Below are 14,121 nucleotides of genomic sequence, written 5' to 3' on the forward strand. Positions count from 1 at the left end.
TTTTCCAGATCCATCTTTTCCTGTTACTGGTTCAAATTTAAAATACTTTCAGAAACACTCTGCCACCGCGTTATAAGGAGGAATGTGGACCCCGTCCTGGTACTTCCTTTATTTACAACTTTTGTAATTAAGAGGGTGCTGTAAGCTACACCAGCCCCAGCTCAGGTTCAGTCACATAAAAGGGAACTGTAAAGAATTTTCCTTTTCAAACCTTAATGGAAACATGATGATCCCAAGTGAAGCTTTATGAAGAGACTGCAACAGTAGGAAAACGTTTGGCAATCCAAAGTTGGTTAGAATTAAATCCTCAACCAGGACGGAGCCACCTCCACGCACAGCCGTTAGAAAGCCGGCTTCTGCTGTGACCGGAGCTCAGAGCAGCCACTTGGTGGAGTCTAGCCTCTCGGGTCTCCGGGGCCGGGGGCCGGTCCGGTCTCTCAGTAGATGTCTGGGCAGCCTGAGAAATCCCTCTCAAAGTAGCCCCCCACGTACAGCCAGTCGGGGGTCCCAGTGTACGGGTTACTGCCTCGGTGAAACCACCTGCGACACAGAGCAGGCGGTCAGGAGGCCAGTAGACAAGACACGGCCGTTGGTCTTTTCTTCCCCCTGGGATCACGGCCCCTCTCATCAGGCACCATCACATCACACATCAGTTTACACGCAGCCCAGAGCTGCCGGCCACCATCTTATGGGACACAGGGGAGCTTCTGCTGAGCCCCGGTGGGTGTGCGGCCCCCTCCCCGCTTCCTCGCCCTCGAGGCCACCAGGCGTCTCACCTCGTCTGCCACTCGGCCTCCTCCCTGGCCCGCTCCCTCCGGGCCTCCCGCTGCTTCTCCTCCAGCCGTTCCTTCTCCTGGCTCGCCAGATCTGGGTGCAAGCACAGGGGACTGGGTCAGGGCTCAGGGTGACAGGCAGAGCTGAGGGCTGAGAGAGCAGATGCCGGAGCACCCCTCACACCCGACCCCAGATGAAAAGTCACACGTGGGTTAGCAAACCACAGACAGTAAAGGCCGTCAGCGGGAAACCAAACCCAGGCACGAGTGCACAGGCGCACGGCCAGGTCCGGACGCCAGAGCAGACCCCAGTGCGGCCCAGCCTGGCAGGCAGAGGGGCCTCGGGCCTGGGCGGGCATGTGGCGGGGGGGGGGGGGGGGGGGGGGGGGGGGCCCTCCAGCCAAGCGACTTTTAAATAACAATGTGTGCAGCTTCTGAAATGTAACCTTACTGTCTGTCGAACCTAATAAGAAAACAGGGTGCTTGCATTTTGCACGGATCCTTTTTCATTTAATTTTCCTAGTAATTCAATCTTATTTTATTTAGAGAAGAACTGGGCTGCAGCAAACTAGAAATTTTTTAACTCTTTCCCCACAGACGGTTTGAGAAGCACGATCTACAAGACGTGAAGTGTGACGCGTTCCCTTCCAGCGCCCGCCCACTCAGCCAGGGCCACGCACCCATGTTGCCGTTCTCCATGCCTCGGATGTCGGGGCGCAGCCGGCAGTCGGTGGGGGCCAGGATCTTCTCCATGCCCGTCTCCAGTTCATTGAGGCTAACCGTGAAGCTCGTGAAATTATACATCTGGAGGGGCAGCACAGAAACCATACTGTAAATGCACTCTTCTCTGTGCACTCTTCACAGTCGGAGGACACCGACACTCTAAACCCCTTCAGAGCGGCCAAGTGTCACCGGCTCCCTGGAGACACTGCTGTCAAGGTCACCGGGGCCGGGGCTCCTTCCCTGCCCTGACACGCGCTCGCCTGGGGCCCCTCCCCTCCGCCCCCACGCAGGGCACCCAGGCCCTCACCCTGATGTCCCACCCGCACATCTGCTTTCTCACATCCTGGGGGCCGGACGGGAGTCTCCGGCTCAGCTCCTCGGGGGGGGCTGCTGCGCCCACGGCTCCCCAGCCTCTGCCTCCCGACAGCCCGGACCTGGGGACCCGCCTCCCACCTGGCCTCCCTCCCGCTCTGGCCCCTGAAGTCTATCTCCACAAGTGGCCAGAGGGGCCCACCTGGTCCCCTCGCTGCCCAAACAACCCCACATCACTCACAGGAGCAGTGGGGCTCGGGCCCAGCCGCTCCCCTGCCAGAAAGCAGCTGGATGGCCACGCCCCCCCACCCCGCCTCCCCCAGGTCCTGCTCCAGGTCGCCAGGGCCCAGGAGGCCCGCCCCCAGCCCATCAGGCCGGTGGCTCTGCTGTGTGGGCGGGGTCCTCTCCTGCCCTGTCCTTGGGCTCTGCTCCCGGTGACCTGGGCCCACCCGCACCGACTCAGTAGATGCTCACTGAACCAAAGGGATGAGTGTTATTTTTAAACATGAGCTTTTTTTGCTATTACTTTATACTAGCTTGTACTCCACTAAAATTGTAACAGTGGCTGTGCTGAGGTAACGTACTGACTAGCTTGTACTCCACTAAAATTGTAACAGTGGCTGTGCGGAGGTAACGCACTGACTGACGAATGTTCTGTTGTTTCCTTTACTTTGCACCTGCTGTGCTTTGCTTACAGGATGTGACAATACAATAAAAAATCTTAGAGCATGTTGTGTATGTATTTTATATATAACTAACATATAACTGATAATATATTAAAATAAAATATAGTTTATTACATGTGTTATAGTTATAATTATTTTTACATAGTATACATTACTGTAAATATAATAAATTTATTATATTTATTATAATTAAATTATATTTAATTATAATTGTACTTATAATTTTGCATTACATTTAATAAATTTATTATATGTAATGCAAATCATAAGCGCAATTTTCAAAAACAAACATCAAAATGCATTTAAGCACCTAAACTGACGAGTCAGAAAAATAATCTCTCGAAACGGGTTTGGAAACCCTTCTGGTAAGACGCAGCCGGTATAGGCTCTGAGGGCTTGCAGTGTAACCCGGGTACTGTGATGTGTGCACAGAGCGCTGATGTGTCGGGGTCAGGGCTTGGAGGGCAGGGAGTCCCTCGGGTGACGGTGGACGGCTGGGGGGCCTGGCTGGGGCGGGGGGCGCGGACCTGGGCAGAGTTGGGGGGCCGGGTGTTGACCCTCCAGAGTAGCTTGCTGCCCGGAATGACCTGCACCGTCTCCTGAGCCTCCGGCACGGCGTCCACCACATCACCGTCGGCCTTCTCGGGGCAGTCGTCCTGAAAGACACAGCATCTCGGTGCTCCCAGAGCCCCTCCAGCCCCGCCCAGAGCCCCCGAGACAGCAGCCAGGCACCACCCTCCTTGTGGGGGGTGCCCGCACAGCTTTCTGGGTGTGACTGGACGGGGCAACACCTCCTAAGGAAGCTGAGGATGCCTCTCCCAGAGGGTTATTCCCCCACGAGCTGCGCTTCTGCTCAGTTGAGACGGGGTTCGCACTTGGTGATTTCAGAGTGTTTTAGCGTTTCTAGACTGGGGATCACGTCTCAATAAAAAGGTGCAACTGCTACTTCTTTTTCAAAATCAACGGGACGAACGGGAAGAACAGGGTGGTTATTCAGGCAGCTGTGAAGCGAGACACTTAAACCGCGAGAAGCACAGCCTTGGAGGCCTCGCCACCCGCGGGCTATGTGCTTTGGTGCCCGAAGCTAAGCAAAGACACAGCTCAGGGACAAGTGCCCACAAAACGCTCCCCCCTTGCGAGGCTCCGTAAGGGGCGGCAACGCCAAGCTGACGCGTGAAAACACACCACTACGTGGAGTGAACGTTCCACCGTATGGTCTTTAAATGGAACTTCACTTTTTTTTTTTAGTTTAAAAGAGCATTATGAGAAACGATGTCTAATAGCACCCATGAAATATCACAATGTAAAAAACACTAACAGGAGACTTCCCTGGCAGTCTAGCGGTTAAGACTCTGCGCTTCCACTGCAGGGGCACAGGTTCAATCCCTGGTCAGGGAACTAAGATCCCACATGCCACATGGCACGTGGCATGGCCAAGCAAACAAACAAAAAGCACTATCGATCGCAGTGGCAGCTGAACACTTTGTTATGAACACCTTGGGTTTGGTACAGTCTAATTTATCATCTAGAAAAATGTGACACCTCTTTTGAACTATCACTTCTAGTTTTAAGCTCAAGAAGAACTAGTCTTAAGAAAATCTGTATTCCACGGCTTCCCTGGTGGCGCAGTGGTTGAGAATCTGCCTGCCAATGCAGGGGACACGGGTTCGAGCCCTGGTCCGGGAAGATCCCACATGCCGCGGAGCAACTAGGCCCGTGCGCCACAACTACTGAGCCTGCGCGTCTGGAGCCTGTGCTCCACAACAAGAGAGGCCGCGATAGTGAGAGGCCCACGTACCGCGAAGAGTGGCCCCCGCTTGCCACAACTAGAGAAAGCCCTCCCACAGAAACGAAGACCCAACACAGCAAAAATAAATAAATTATAAAAAAAGAAAATCAGTATTCCAAAGTTCCAAGGGGAAAGTATCCTTGTGAAAACTTCCCAAATATTGGGTATGTTACCTGGTACTCAGAACTAGAAACGCAGAAGTGACATCCACTTGCTCGTTTAATGGGTCTAAGCTCACAAGGTGCAGGGAAACAGGAGGTTTACGAGGAAGTATCCAGAAGAGGGACTTCCCTGGCGGTCCAGTGGTCTAAGACCCTGTGCTCCCACTGCAGGGGCCCGGGTTCAATCCCTGGTCGGGGAACTAGATCCCGCGTGCCTCGCAGTGTGGCCACAAAAAGAGAGAAGTATCCAGAGGAAAATGGAGGTGTCCTCTGCTTCCGCCAGGCTCGGGCGGGTAGAGGCGCAACTGGGACACAGGTGGACTCCGCCCCCGTCCAGAATCAGAAGACAAGCAGCTTTGCTTGAGAGACAGGTTCTGTGATTCACCCTCTGCAGCCGGGGCCACAAAGGCGCTGTGTCCCCCGCAAGCGGCAGGCCCGGCCAGGCTCCACCCCTCCCACCCCCCCCACCCCCGCGGGGGACGCCGCACGGAGCCACTCACCAGCTTTGTCTTCCGCAGGGGATCGGTTCTCCTCTCCTGCTTCTTAAAGGACTCGTACGCAGCGGGGTCCAGGCCCCACAAACACTCCGTCCATTTGCCATAGATCATAAAGAGCTTCTTTTTGCTGTAGTCAAACGGAATTTTTTAAAACCAAGTTCCCAGTTAACAATTATAAACCGTTCATCTAAACGTGCAGCACCTTAACTGTGACCATGGAGCAAATTCTCGTTCTGGCATGTCTTCTTATAAATTTTAGGGATGTTGCTGGGTGTAAATGCAAAGATGAAAAGTTTCATTTTAGCATCTCTTACTCGTGGCTTTTGAGACTAACTATTCACATTCCTTCACAAAAGCAGAAAAGAGAAAATGAAGGTACAAAAGCCTGAAGGGCGAAAGACGGGCCGCAGGAGACGAGATGATGTGAGAACAAGCGTTCGACGTTATTACATTTAACACCCTACGCGCCCGATTGTTATTTTTGAAATACATTACATTTTTATGTACTGTGTGTCCTGCAGCCCTTTTTCTATAAACCACATAAACAACCCTCCCCACGTTCAGCTGATGTGGTCTCTGCTTTATCTTTGTAACCTCAAGTCAGATACCCCGTCACTGTCTGCCCACATCTTTCATTTCGTAATAACCTCGACAGATCTTTCCAGATCAGCCACCAGAGCTCTCTGCCTGATTCCAAAGGAACAGCGCCAACCGTGTTGGGCCCTTGTTTTTCTTTCTCACGTCTCCCTCGGGGGAGAGCATACAGTTGGCCACGCGCTCCCTGGAAAGGCTGCCCCGCCCGCCACGGGATGTGCTGGGAGGGCCAGCGGGCAGGGACACGTGGCCAGACCTCACTCGGCAGAGAGCCTGGCAGACACTCTCTGTCTCCAAGAGACGTAGCATTAGGAAAGAGCATCGAATGTAGGGCGGAACACCAGAAACTCAGAACAGGACTGGCATGGCTCACTGAGTGCCGGTGGCGTCTGCTCCCGCAGCCTGCTTCTGTGGATGCGCTGGCCACAGGGCGGGCCAGTGCTATTCCCACTAACAGGAATGCTGCCCCGTGAAGTCCACACACCAGGTCCTAGCTTACTTCAAGGGGCGAAGTGGTCGGAGTCTTACGTCTAAAGGTATCTTAAGGAATGAGAACAGGTGATTTCTGGTACCCAGTAGAGTGGGATGGAGCAAAAGCACCCGCTGCTCTACACTGGAAGCTTCCTTCTACTCGACAACGTGTGCATTTCAGGAGCTGGAAGGGCTCTGATGGCCCTTATACAGCCCAAGTTACTTATTGGAAAAAAGAGAGAGAAATTGAGACCCAACACATAACGTGGGGGACCCCCCCCAATTTGTTAAAATTACTAGTGGCCATTTCTCTGCTCACAAAAACTTTAAAAGTCCCAAATTTCCAAATTGGAATGAACGAGTCACATGAGAATGATGCTCACGAGCTCGGGTTTGGGTTTCGCCTGACAACCATTACGGACGCCAGGAGAGGGAAGGAAACACATGGTCAAATTCTAAAATCTCAGTCCTGTTTGCACAACTGCAGTTTTATCTCTCAGTGAAAATGCTGAACTTTCTCACATCCATTTTATCAAAAGAAAACAGAGCCAGATCTTTTACCCTCAAAGAAGGGGAAGCTGGGCTCCATCAGTCACCACCCTGAACGGTGCACTTAAAATTCATCATTATCTCCTTCTGTGCTCAGTAGTGAAATGCTTTTTCTAAACAAGAAAGAGTCATAACTCGTCCTCCCTGGCAGATGTCACCGGCACAACTATGTCTTTTGCAGAGACACACACGCCGTCCAGGCACCCTGTGGCCCAACCCACACGCGGACCTACTTTTTGTCTTGAATGTACCCTTCCACTTTGTGAAGTTCTTTTCCAAACAATCCACACGGTTTAAAGTGAAGCACACACTTATCTCCAGTTCTGCAGGGAAAACAAACACAGGCTTCTGTTGTAGACATGAAACATCCAGGAAAGAGAGAGAGAGAAAAGAGGGAGGGAGGGTGGGAGAGAGTGGGCAGACGGAGGCTGCCCAGGGCGGGGCAGCATCAGGCCCAGTGGACAGCACAGGGGTCTTTCCGGGGGATGGAAAGCTTCGAGCACTTCCTTGTGCCGATGGTTGCACAACTCAGTAGATTTACTAAAAACCATGTAAGCGTCCACTTTTCCTGGTGGATTTCATGACATGTAAATTACATCTTAACAGACATAACAAAGCCAACCAGCCAGGAACCCCTAGAAGGTCTGACAGACTGGACAGTGGACAAGACTTGAGAACGGTCGCTCTGCTTTCATCAGGGAATCACACCATTCTTCAGTGCAGTTTAGAATTTCAAAATAAATTCACTATTGTGACTACAAACAAAGAAATATCAACACAGAGCAGTAATGATGACTTCGATCAGTGCCAACCAGAATCAGATCCAACCACCACCACGTGTGGGGCCTCCCAGCCAGTGAGGCCCGTCTGGAGGCCGAGGGGCATGGGGGACCAGGGAGGGGCCCGGAGAAGCCGACAGCAGCGTGCAACCACGGGCTGAGTGCCAGCTGGTGCTCTGGCTGCTGCACCGCCACCCTGGCTTTGACCGCTGCACGACTGTCGGGGGCCATTACCTGTGGTTTACAATCTCCACCGTCCCGTACTGCTCTATCCAGAGTTTCCCGATAATCACGTTGTGGACACAGCAGGTAGGGTTGGTCCACGTGTAGGCTTCATTATGTCTGAAAGACGCCAGAGAACAGCAAGTCAGAGGCCAGCGAAGCAAAGACGCTGTGCGACCTCAAAAGCAAAACACCAGACAGAATCAAACCGTAATTGACTTAAAACCTGCAGAGGAACAGAACACCGCTTTGAACTCCCTGAACAGGGGCAACTTCTTTAGCATTCGTTTGAAATGTCCTTCTTCTCTCCTTTGTAGCAGCAAAAAAGCTTTCTACTTAAATGTCAGGACAAGTTAATAAGCAAGAAAAGGCTGAGACAAAGGCAAGAGGTTTCCTGTGAAGCCCTCAACAGCACAGCCCCTCCACCCCAGCCTGCAGGAACCGCGAGGTCCCCAGCGCGTGGCCCTGGCCATTTGGGGACCTGCGTGTGGACCCCACAAACGGGTGCTGAGCAGATGTGGCCAGACGTGTGTCTCAAGGGAGGCTGCCTCAAAGAGCCACAATTCAGGGCAAAAACCAGCTCAAAGCACAAGCATTTCGTGATGAATATTTGGAATTCCTTGCATTTCCCAGGAACCCCAAGGTGTTAATTGACAAGGTTTGTGACCTTCCACTTCCCCGTGCCTCACCCGAGAAAGCCAAGAGCTCGGGACAGACGGGACAGGCACCCTCCCCAGGAAGGGGCCGCCCTCACCGTGCCTGGGTGACCTCATCTGCCCCGAGGTGCAGGGGGTGGGGGGTGGGTACTGGGAAGACCACGCTCCTCCAGCCCGGCGGGGCCACAGGAAGTGCAATGACATCAGAAGCTTCCCATGGGGGCTACGGTTAGCGAGGCTCACACCCCAGGGAGCCGGCTGCGCCCCTCGGCCTGGACCGCCCGCCGATGGGTCTGCAGTGCCAGGCGGTTGCTAGAGACTCAGTTTCTGCTTTGAGGGCCTTTGATCACCACCGGATCGGGCGCGCTTAGGTTTAGATTTAACAGTGCTCGGGCGTCCTGGAAGACGGCCCCTTCCTTCTCACCTCCTGGTGGTCAAGCCCAGCCTCCCACCCTGCACACTCAACCACGGCTGGTCTGCGTGGCCAGCAGCACGTGCACATAGGGCTGTGTTCACTTCTGAGGTCAGGTCACAGAAGACACTGCAGGTTCTGTCCCAGTGGTGGTCTGCCCACCACCCCGGGCCCCAGCTCTGGGGGATGCCAGTGCCTCGTCTGCACAGCCGCACAGAGCAGAGGGTGGCAAGGAAGCGAGGGCCCCTGCCAGCTGCCGGCACAGTGAACGCAGGGGCAGAGGCTCCTCCCACCTGTCTTCAGGAGGCCTCCCACTGCGCCCGCACAGAACCCCGGCAGAGCCACCCACGATGCCCCTGCCCTCCAGCCCCCAGACACCGGGGGAGGACAGTGCCGTTTCACACTGCTGAGCTGGGGCTGTCATGCAGCAGGAGGTGATGACCGCAGAGATCAGGGGAGAGAAGACGGGACCCAACACGGTCAAATGTGAGGAGGACCCCCAGGAACAGCCAGCCCGACGAGGTCTCCAGCCTCCCTAGAGCAAGTCCCTGCCGCTGGAAAGGCTCCCGGCCCGCAGAACACGCAGGATCCCTCCACCAGAAGGACGTCTTCGTCCTAAATGGAAACGGATTTCCCTTTGGATGCACGGCCGCCCACTCACTTGAGAAGCTCCAGCGTGATGGTGCCACGCGGCTCCGCCTCCACGCTCTTCCCCCAGAACTTGAGCTTCGGGTAGATGGAGCCGTGAAACAGGAAGTCCTGATGGAGGCCCTCCGAGTAAAATGCACTGATGGGGGGGTGGTGGCTGACCTGCTCGGATATGAATCTGAACCCTAAGTCTTCCCTGGGAACAAAACAAGGAAAAGAAAGGAGGGGGCAGGAGGGACAGTCAAAGGGCCGCATCAGTGACAACAAAGCCCAGAAAGGTCAGCCCAACCCGCTCTCAGCGGGCCTGCAGCTCAGCGCTTGTGGCGCTGCAGGACCGCATGGCCACCCGGCCTCCACGTCTGGAAGGGGCGCTGGGATAAGGGGACCACGCGTGCTGTCACACGTGGCAGAAATATCCGACACGGCTCCCTGACGTCACACTTGGCCTAACACTGACCACACGCAGAGCACACGCACACGCACAGCACACGCACAGCACACACAGCACACGCACACGCGCTGTGCCTCCAGGGCCAAAGTCAGTACCACGCAGAACAAGCGACAGTGCAGAGAGGCCTCCCGCCGTGCACGCAGGTGCACAAGGAGCTCTCAGAACCAGTGAACTCAGAGAACTGACAGCAAACTGTCACCTTAGTCCTCGAGGGATGCCCACTGCCCAGTAAACCCAGAGTAGGACTTTCCAGCCTCCTTTCAAGGCTCCTGGCATTTCTGTGATGAAATGTCCTATGCCCCAAGATATTCCTGGCCAGGAAATAGGATTTTTAGTACACTCTCTTTTTCAATAAAAATGTCAGTTTTTAATTGTTCCAGAACCCTGAATACACCTACAGCTGTAGTCATTAACAATTATAAAAGCACAACCACATAATTACTAACTTAACTGGAATCAGAATTTCCAATCATTACAAAGGAAGGAAAGTTGAAAAATTAGATTTTAAAAAGGTTGCCTACCAAGGTATGTAATTTACAAAATGAATACTTGTCTAAGAAAAGAAAGTGTCATTTTTAGTTATCCAGGAGCAACCTCTAAGGATGAGAAGACACTGGTGAATGGCCAGGCTTAGTTTCTGTCCCCCAAACAGGAAGACGGCTCCGTCTCACACGTGTGGCATGCGGCAGACACCGTAAGCGTGACCTAGAAGTTAAGGCCCGACACACAGTTAAGAGAGAATGTCAGTGTTTCCCATCAGCCTGTGAAACTATAGTTCAACCCCTGAACTACGTTCATGAAAAAGATGAACAGGGCTTCCCTGGTGGCGCAGCGGTTGAGAGTCCGCCTGCCGATGCAGGGGACACGGGTTCGTGCCCCGGTCCGGGAAGATCCCACATGCCGCGGAGCGGCTGGGCCCGTGAACCATGGCCGCGAGCCTGCGCATCCGGAGCCTGTGCTCCGCAACGGGAGAGGCTGCAGCAGTGGGAGGCCCGCGTACCGCAAAAAAAAAAAAAAAAAGATGAACAATGAGGGGTGTCACTCTGTATCCAGCATCTTGGGGGGTTCGTACGCTTTTAATCCATCTGCTTACTTTCCTTTGTCTGCAACTTTTATCATATTACGCTTTGATTTTTCTTTTCAGATATTTCGATGATGCTTTTAATAAACAAAAATGCTCATACTAATCTGACAGCTACACAGGGTCAGAATCCCGAACCCTGGACTAAGCAAACTAACCGGAGGGAGGAAGCCTTTGCTCGAGAGAAACATCTAAGAAAGGAGGAAACTCGACATGAATTCAAGACAGAAGTGTCCCCTTAAGAGTGACCCTCGGGGCAAGCCTTTCCCTTGCCTGGGTCTCAGCTTCCTCCTTCTAAAAGGAAAGGGCTGTGCCTTATGGCCCCGCCTGCTGTGAGATGCCACAGCCCAAGGTCACGTGCGGAACCCCTGTCATTTACAAAGCGCCCCAGCAGCACACACCACGCTTTCTCCCAACTCGTCCAGCTTTCTCAAGGGCAATGAGATGTGGAGAACGGCTTCTCCACCGCTCAGTGCCAGCCGACCTCTAAGCCACACTAAAAACCCAGGGGGAATTCCCACTCTAGCAGCGTGTGGAGAAGGGGTCGCTGCTGAGCCATCCAGGACAAGCCAGAAACAGTGGAATTTGAAACTGACGTGAATGTTGCTTTCCCAACCTGGGAAGTGACGTGTGGGCAGGTGTGTGCAAGCCGCCCGCATCGCTAAGATGACAATTCCTCCCCAAATGGTCGGAAACCAGTGCAGATACACACACTCCCACCCACTCGCTTACACTCTACAAACCTGAAGAGTGCCCATTCTAAGCTGTCCAACATCCCCAAATCCCACCATCATTTACTCTCCATTGGAAAAACTCAACCATTAATAACATATATGCAATAAAGGACCCAAGAACCGGAAGTGTGTGGTTCTTTGAATCCAAGATGCATCGGTCACACAACACGCCACTGGTTGTATAAAGATGCTGCAATTTAAACCACACCTCGCAGGAACGCCCCAACACGAGCACCCAGCAATCCGACACCCCGCACCGCACGCTCCCGGGCACCCCCTCTCCGTTCCTGAGCCTAACGCGCTCTTCCGTCTGCAACTCGGCTTTTTCACCAGGCTTCTGTTATGTCATGAACACAACAGCTCTCGTACGGGCACCATCTTCCCGCCTGCAGTAAACCCCTCAATTCCATCAGCCTGGAGAAATCCATGCTGGACAAGGAACCCCCCTGTCCGTCGCCAGAAGCACCTCACGCACGAGACGGTCACGAGGGCCTGTCCCCTTACCTGGTTAACTCGTACGTTTCCCCCAGGAGCGGATTGAACGGCTTGCCGGTCCTCTCCCACTGGGAAGCCACAGCCGAAACTGCAAAGGCCGCTACAGACTGGAAACAACCACAGGCTGGTGAGGGGCGGCTGTCCATCAGGTGTGGGAGCCGGGGCGGCGAGGGCGCCCCGCTCACTCGCTCCCGGGTGCCTTTTCAGTCTCCCACTTGTAACACGTTTGAAACCGCAGAACTTCCAGGGAAATGCTGCTTATCACCCGCCACTTCCTCACAGCCACGGAAAGCAGGAACTCTGCCGCCTTCTACCCCCAGCCCGGGCCTACCTCGCAGGCCCTGTCCATCACACACACGTGCGCACACACACGTGCGCACACACACACTCACGTGGGGTGATGGTGCTGAAAGGGCCCAAGAGGAGCCGAGTGCCGGCGCCACTACCCGCTGCAGCCCTGCAGCCCCGACCACCAGGCAGCCGAGACCACGCCCGCGCGGAACGTGCCCACGACAAATGCCTTGGCCTTGGGGCAGGACAGCACCCCAACATCCATGCAAGCTGCACTGGCCCTTCTCCCAGGTGTCCCACTGCTGAGGTGCCTGGGTCCCTGCCACCACATGGCCAAGCTGATGGCGTCACATTCATTAAAAGCGACGGTCCGCACGCAGCCGAGCTGCACCCAGCCTGGCCCTCCCCCGAGAGGAGCCCGCCGCCCACCTGCATCCTTTCCAGGGGCTGGGGCTGGCAGGAGGCTTTGTGGATGAGGTACACGTGCTCCATATACTCCGTGATCCGTTGCAGGAAACTCAGAGGCTCGTTGAAGGCGATGGGCATCGTGATCTTGGACAGCTCCTAGGGGGAGCCAGTGAGGACCCGTTATCGCTACCGCTACCGCTACCGCTACCGGCGGCTTTGCCCAGACACCACTGCCCCTGCACCTGCCCCTGCTCCGAGCATCATTCCCTGCAGCCGCAGTTGCCTGCGGGACGAGACTGGAGAGGCCCTGCGGGGAGCCCGGCCTGGGAGACAGCCGCCTGCACACATGCCCGTGGGCACCGTGCCCGCCCCCCGCTCATGGCACACGAGCCTGCAGGCACCCCCAGGCCGCCAGCTCCAGTGACGACCCTGCTCCTGTGTGCTCCTCATGCCACCTCCAGCTCCATGGTCCCAAAGCATCGTTCCAACCCGTCACCCCAGGGTGACTTGGAAACTCCTCGGCCTGGCAAGTGAGACCCCCTAACGCAGCCGGCTCTCAGGTACCGTGCAGGCAGAGCAAGTGTGCAGCCCCCGGTGCAGGGGGAGGCCGGGAAGACGCTCGGGGACCCATGCTGCAGTGGGCGCCGAGGGAGCCGGCATCTAGGGAGGAGGCTCCAATGCACTTCACGAAGGCAGAGGCCCCTCCCAGGAGCACGGCTGAGCAGCGCAGGACCGGCTTTGCCAAGGAAGGACCAGGGCTGGACAGGAGGGGGAGGGAAGAGGAGATGGGGGGAGGGGAGGGAAAGAAACGCTGCCGGCCCAAAGCCAGGAAAGATGCTGGCCTCGCTCACGTCAGGAGACAGGAAATGAAAGCACGTGGAGATTCCACTGCACACCCAACTCAAGCGGCAAAGCCCCAACCCTCTGACCCCCGCCTGTTGGCAAGGCTGGGGGGACCCAGGCCACCCACACCTGCCGGTGGGAATGCAAAATGCGGCAGCCTCCGGAGAGGAGGGGACGCAGCCATGCCCCCCCACCAAGCCTTTGGTCCGGCGGCCCCATGTGCAGGAGCCTAACCCACAGTTCCTCCAGCAAATACACGGCAAAAGGCCAGAAACAACGCAAACATCCAGCCACAGGGCCACAGTGAGTCAACTGTGGGGCAGCACAGCGCGCGACCAGAAGAACAAGCAGCAGCTCTGCCCTCGTGGCTACACTGTGGGGCGGAAACAGGTGGAGAGGAGCCGACCGTTCATCTAAAGAACGGGAGGAGGTCACGCAGTCGTCGTTCTCACACGCGGGAAGGGGGACCAGAACGTGTTTTGATGGCCACCTCCAGACTGCAGGGAGGGAACGCTTGGAATATACCTTGTCTGAGAGATTTGACTC

At 55.2% G+C, this 14,121-nt stretch overlaps 1 protein-coding gene across 4 annotated transcripts in view; it reads right to left on the bottom strand.

Moving 5' to 3' along the window:
• The window catches only part of OSBPL2 (oxysterol binding protein like 2), a 45,682-nt gene that overhangs the window by 4,387 nt on the left and 27,174 nt on the right, over positions 1-14,121 (bottom strand). For 3 of the 4 annotated variants that reach the window (XM_079944139.1, XM_079944137.1, XM_079944136.1), the window contains 10 exons: positions 12,754-12,888; positions 12,043-12,140; positions 9,286-9,468; positions 7,569-7,676; positions 6,789-6,878; positions 4,945-5,068; positions 3,022-3,150; positions 1,454-1,577; positions 777-867; positions 297-540 (listed from right to left, as the gene is read on the bottom strand). In XM_079944139.1, coding sequence (XP_079800265.1) covers positions 438-540; positions 777-867; positions 1,454-1,577; positions 3,022-3,150; positions 4,945-5,068; positions 6,789-6,878; positions 7,569-7,676; positions 9,286-9,468; positions 12,043-12,140; positions 12,754-12,888 — 1,185 coding nt within the window. In that variant the 3' untranslated portion in view covers positions 297-437. Of the gene's footprint in view, positions 1-296; positions 541-776; positions 868-1,453; positions 1,578-3,021; positions 3,151-4,944; positions 5,069-6,788; positions 6,879-7,568; positions 7,677-9,285; positions 9,469-12,042; positions 12,141-12,753; positions 12,889-14,121 lie in introns of those variants that run through there. The other variant, XM_079944138.1, reaches the window with a different exon arrangement.

The sequence above is a fragment of the Stenella coeruleoalba genome (genome assembly GCF_951394435.1).
Source record: "Stenella coeruleoalba genome assembly, chromosome: 15".
Lineage (NCBI taxonomy): Eukaryota > Metazoa > Chordata > Mammalia > Artiodactyla > Delphinidae > Stenella > Stenella coeruleoalba.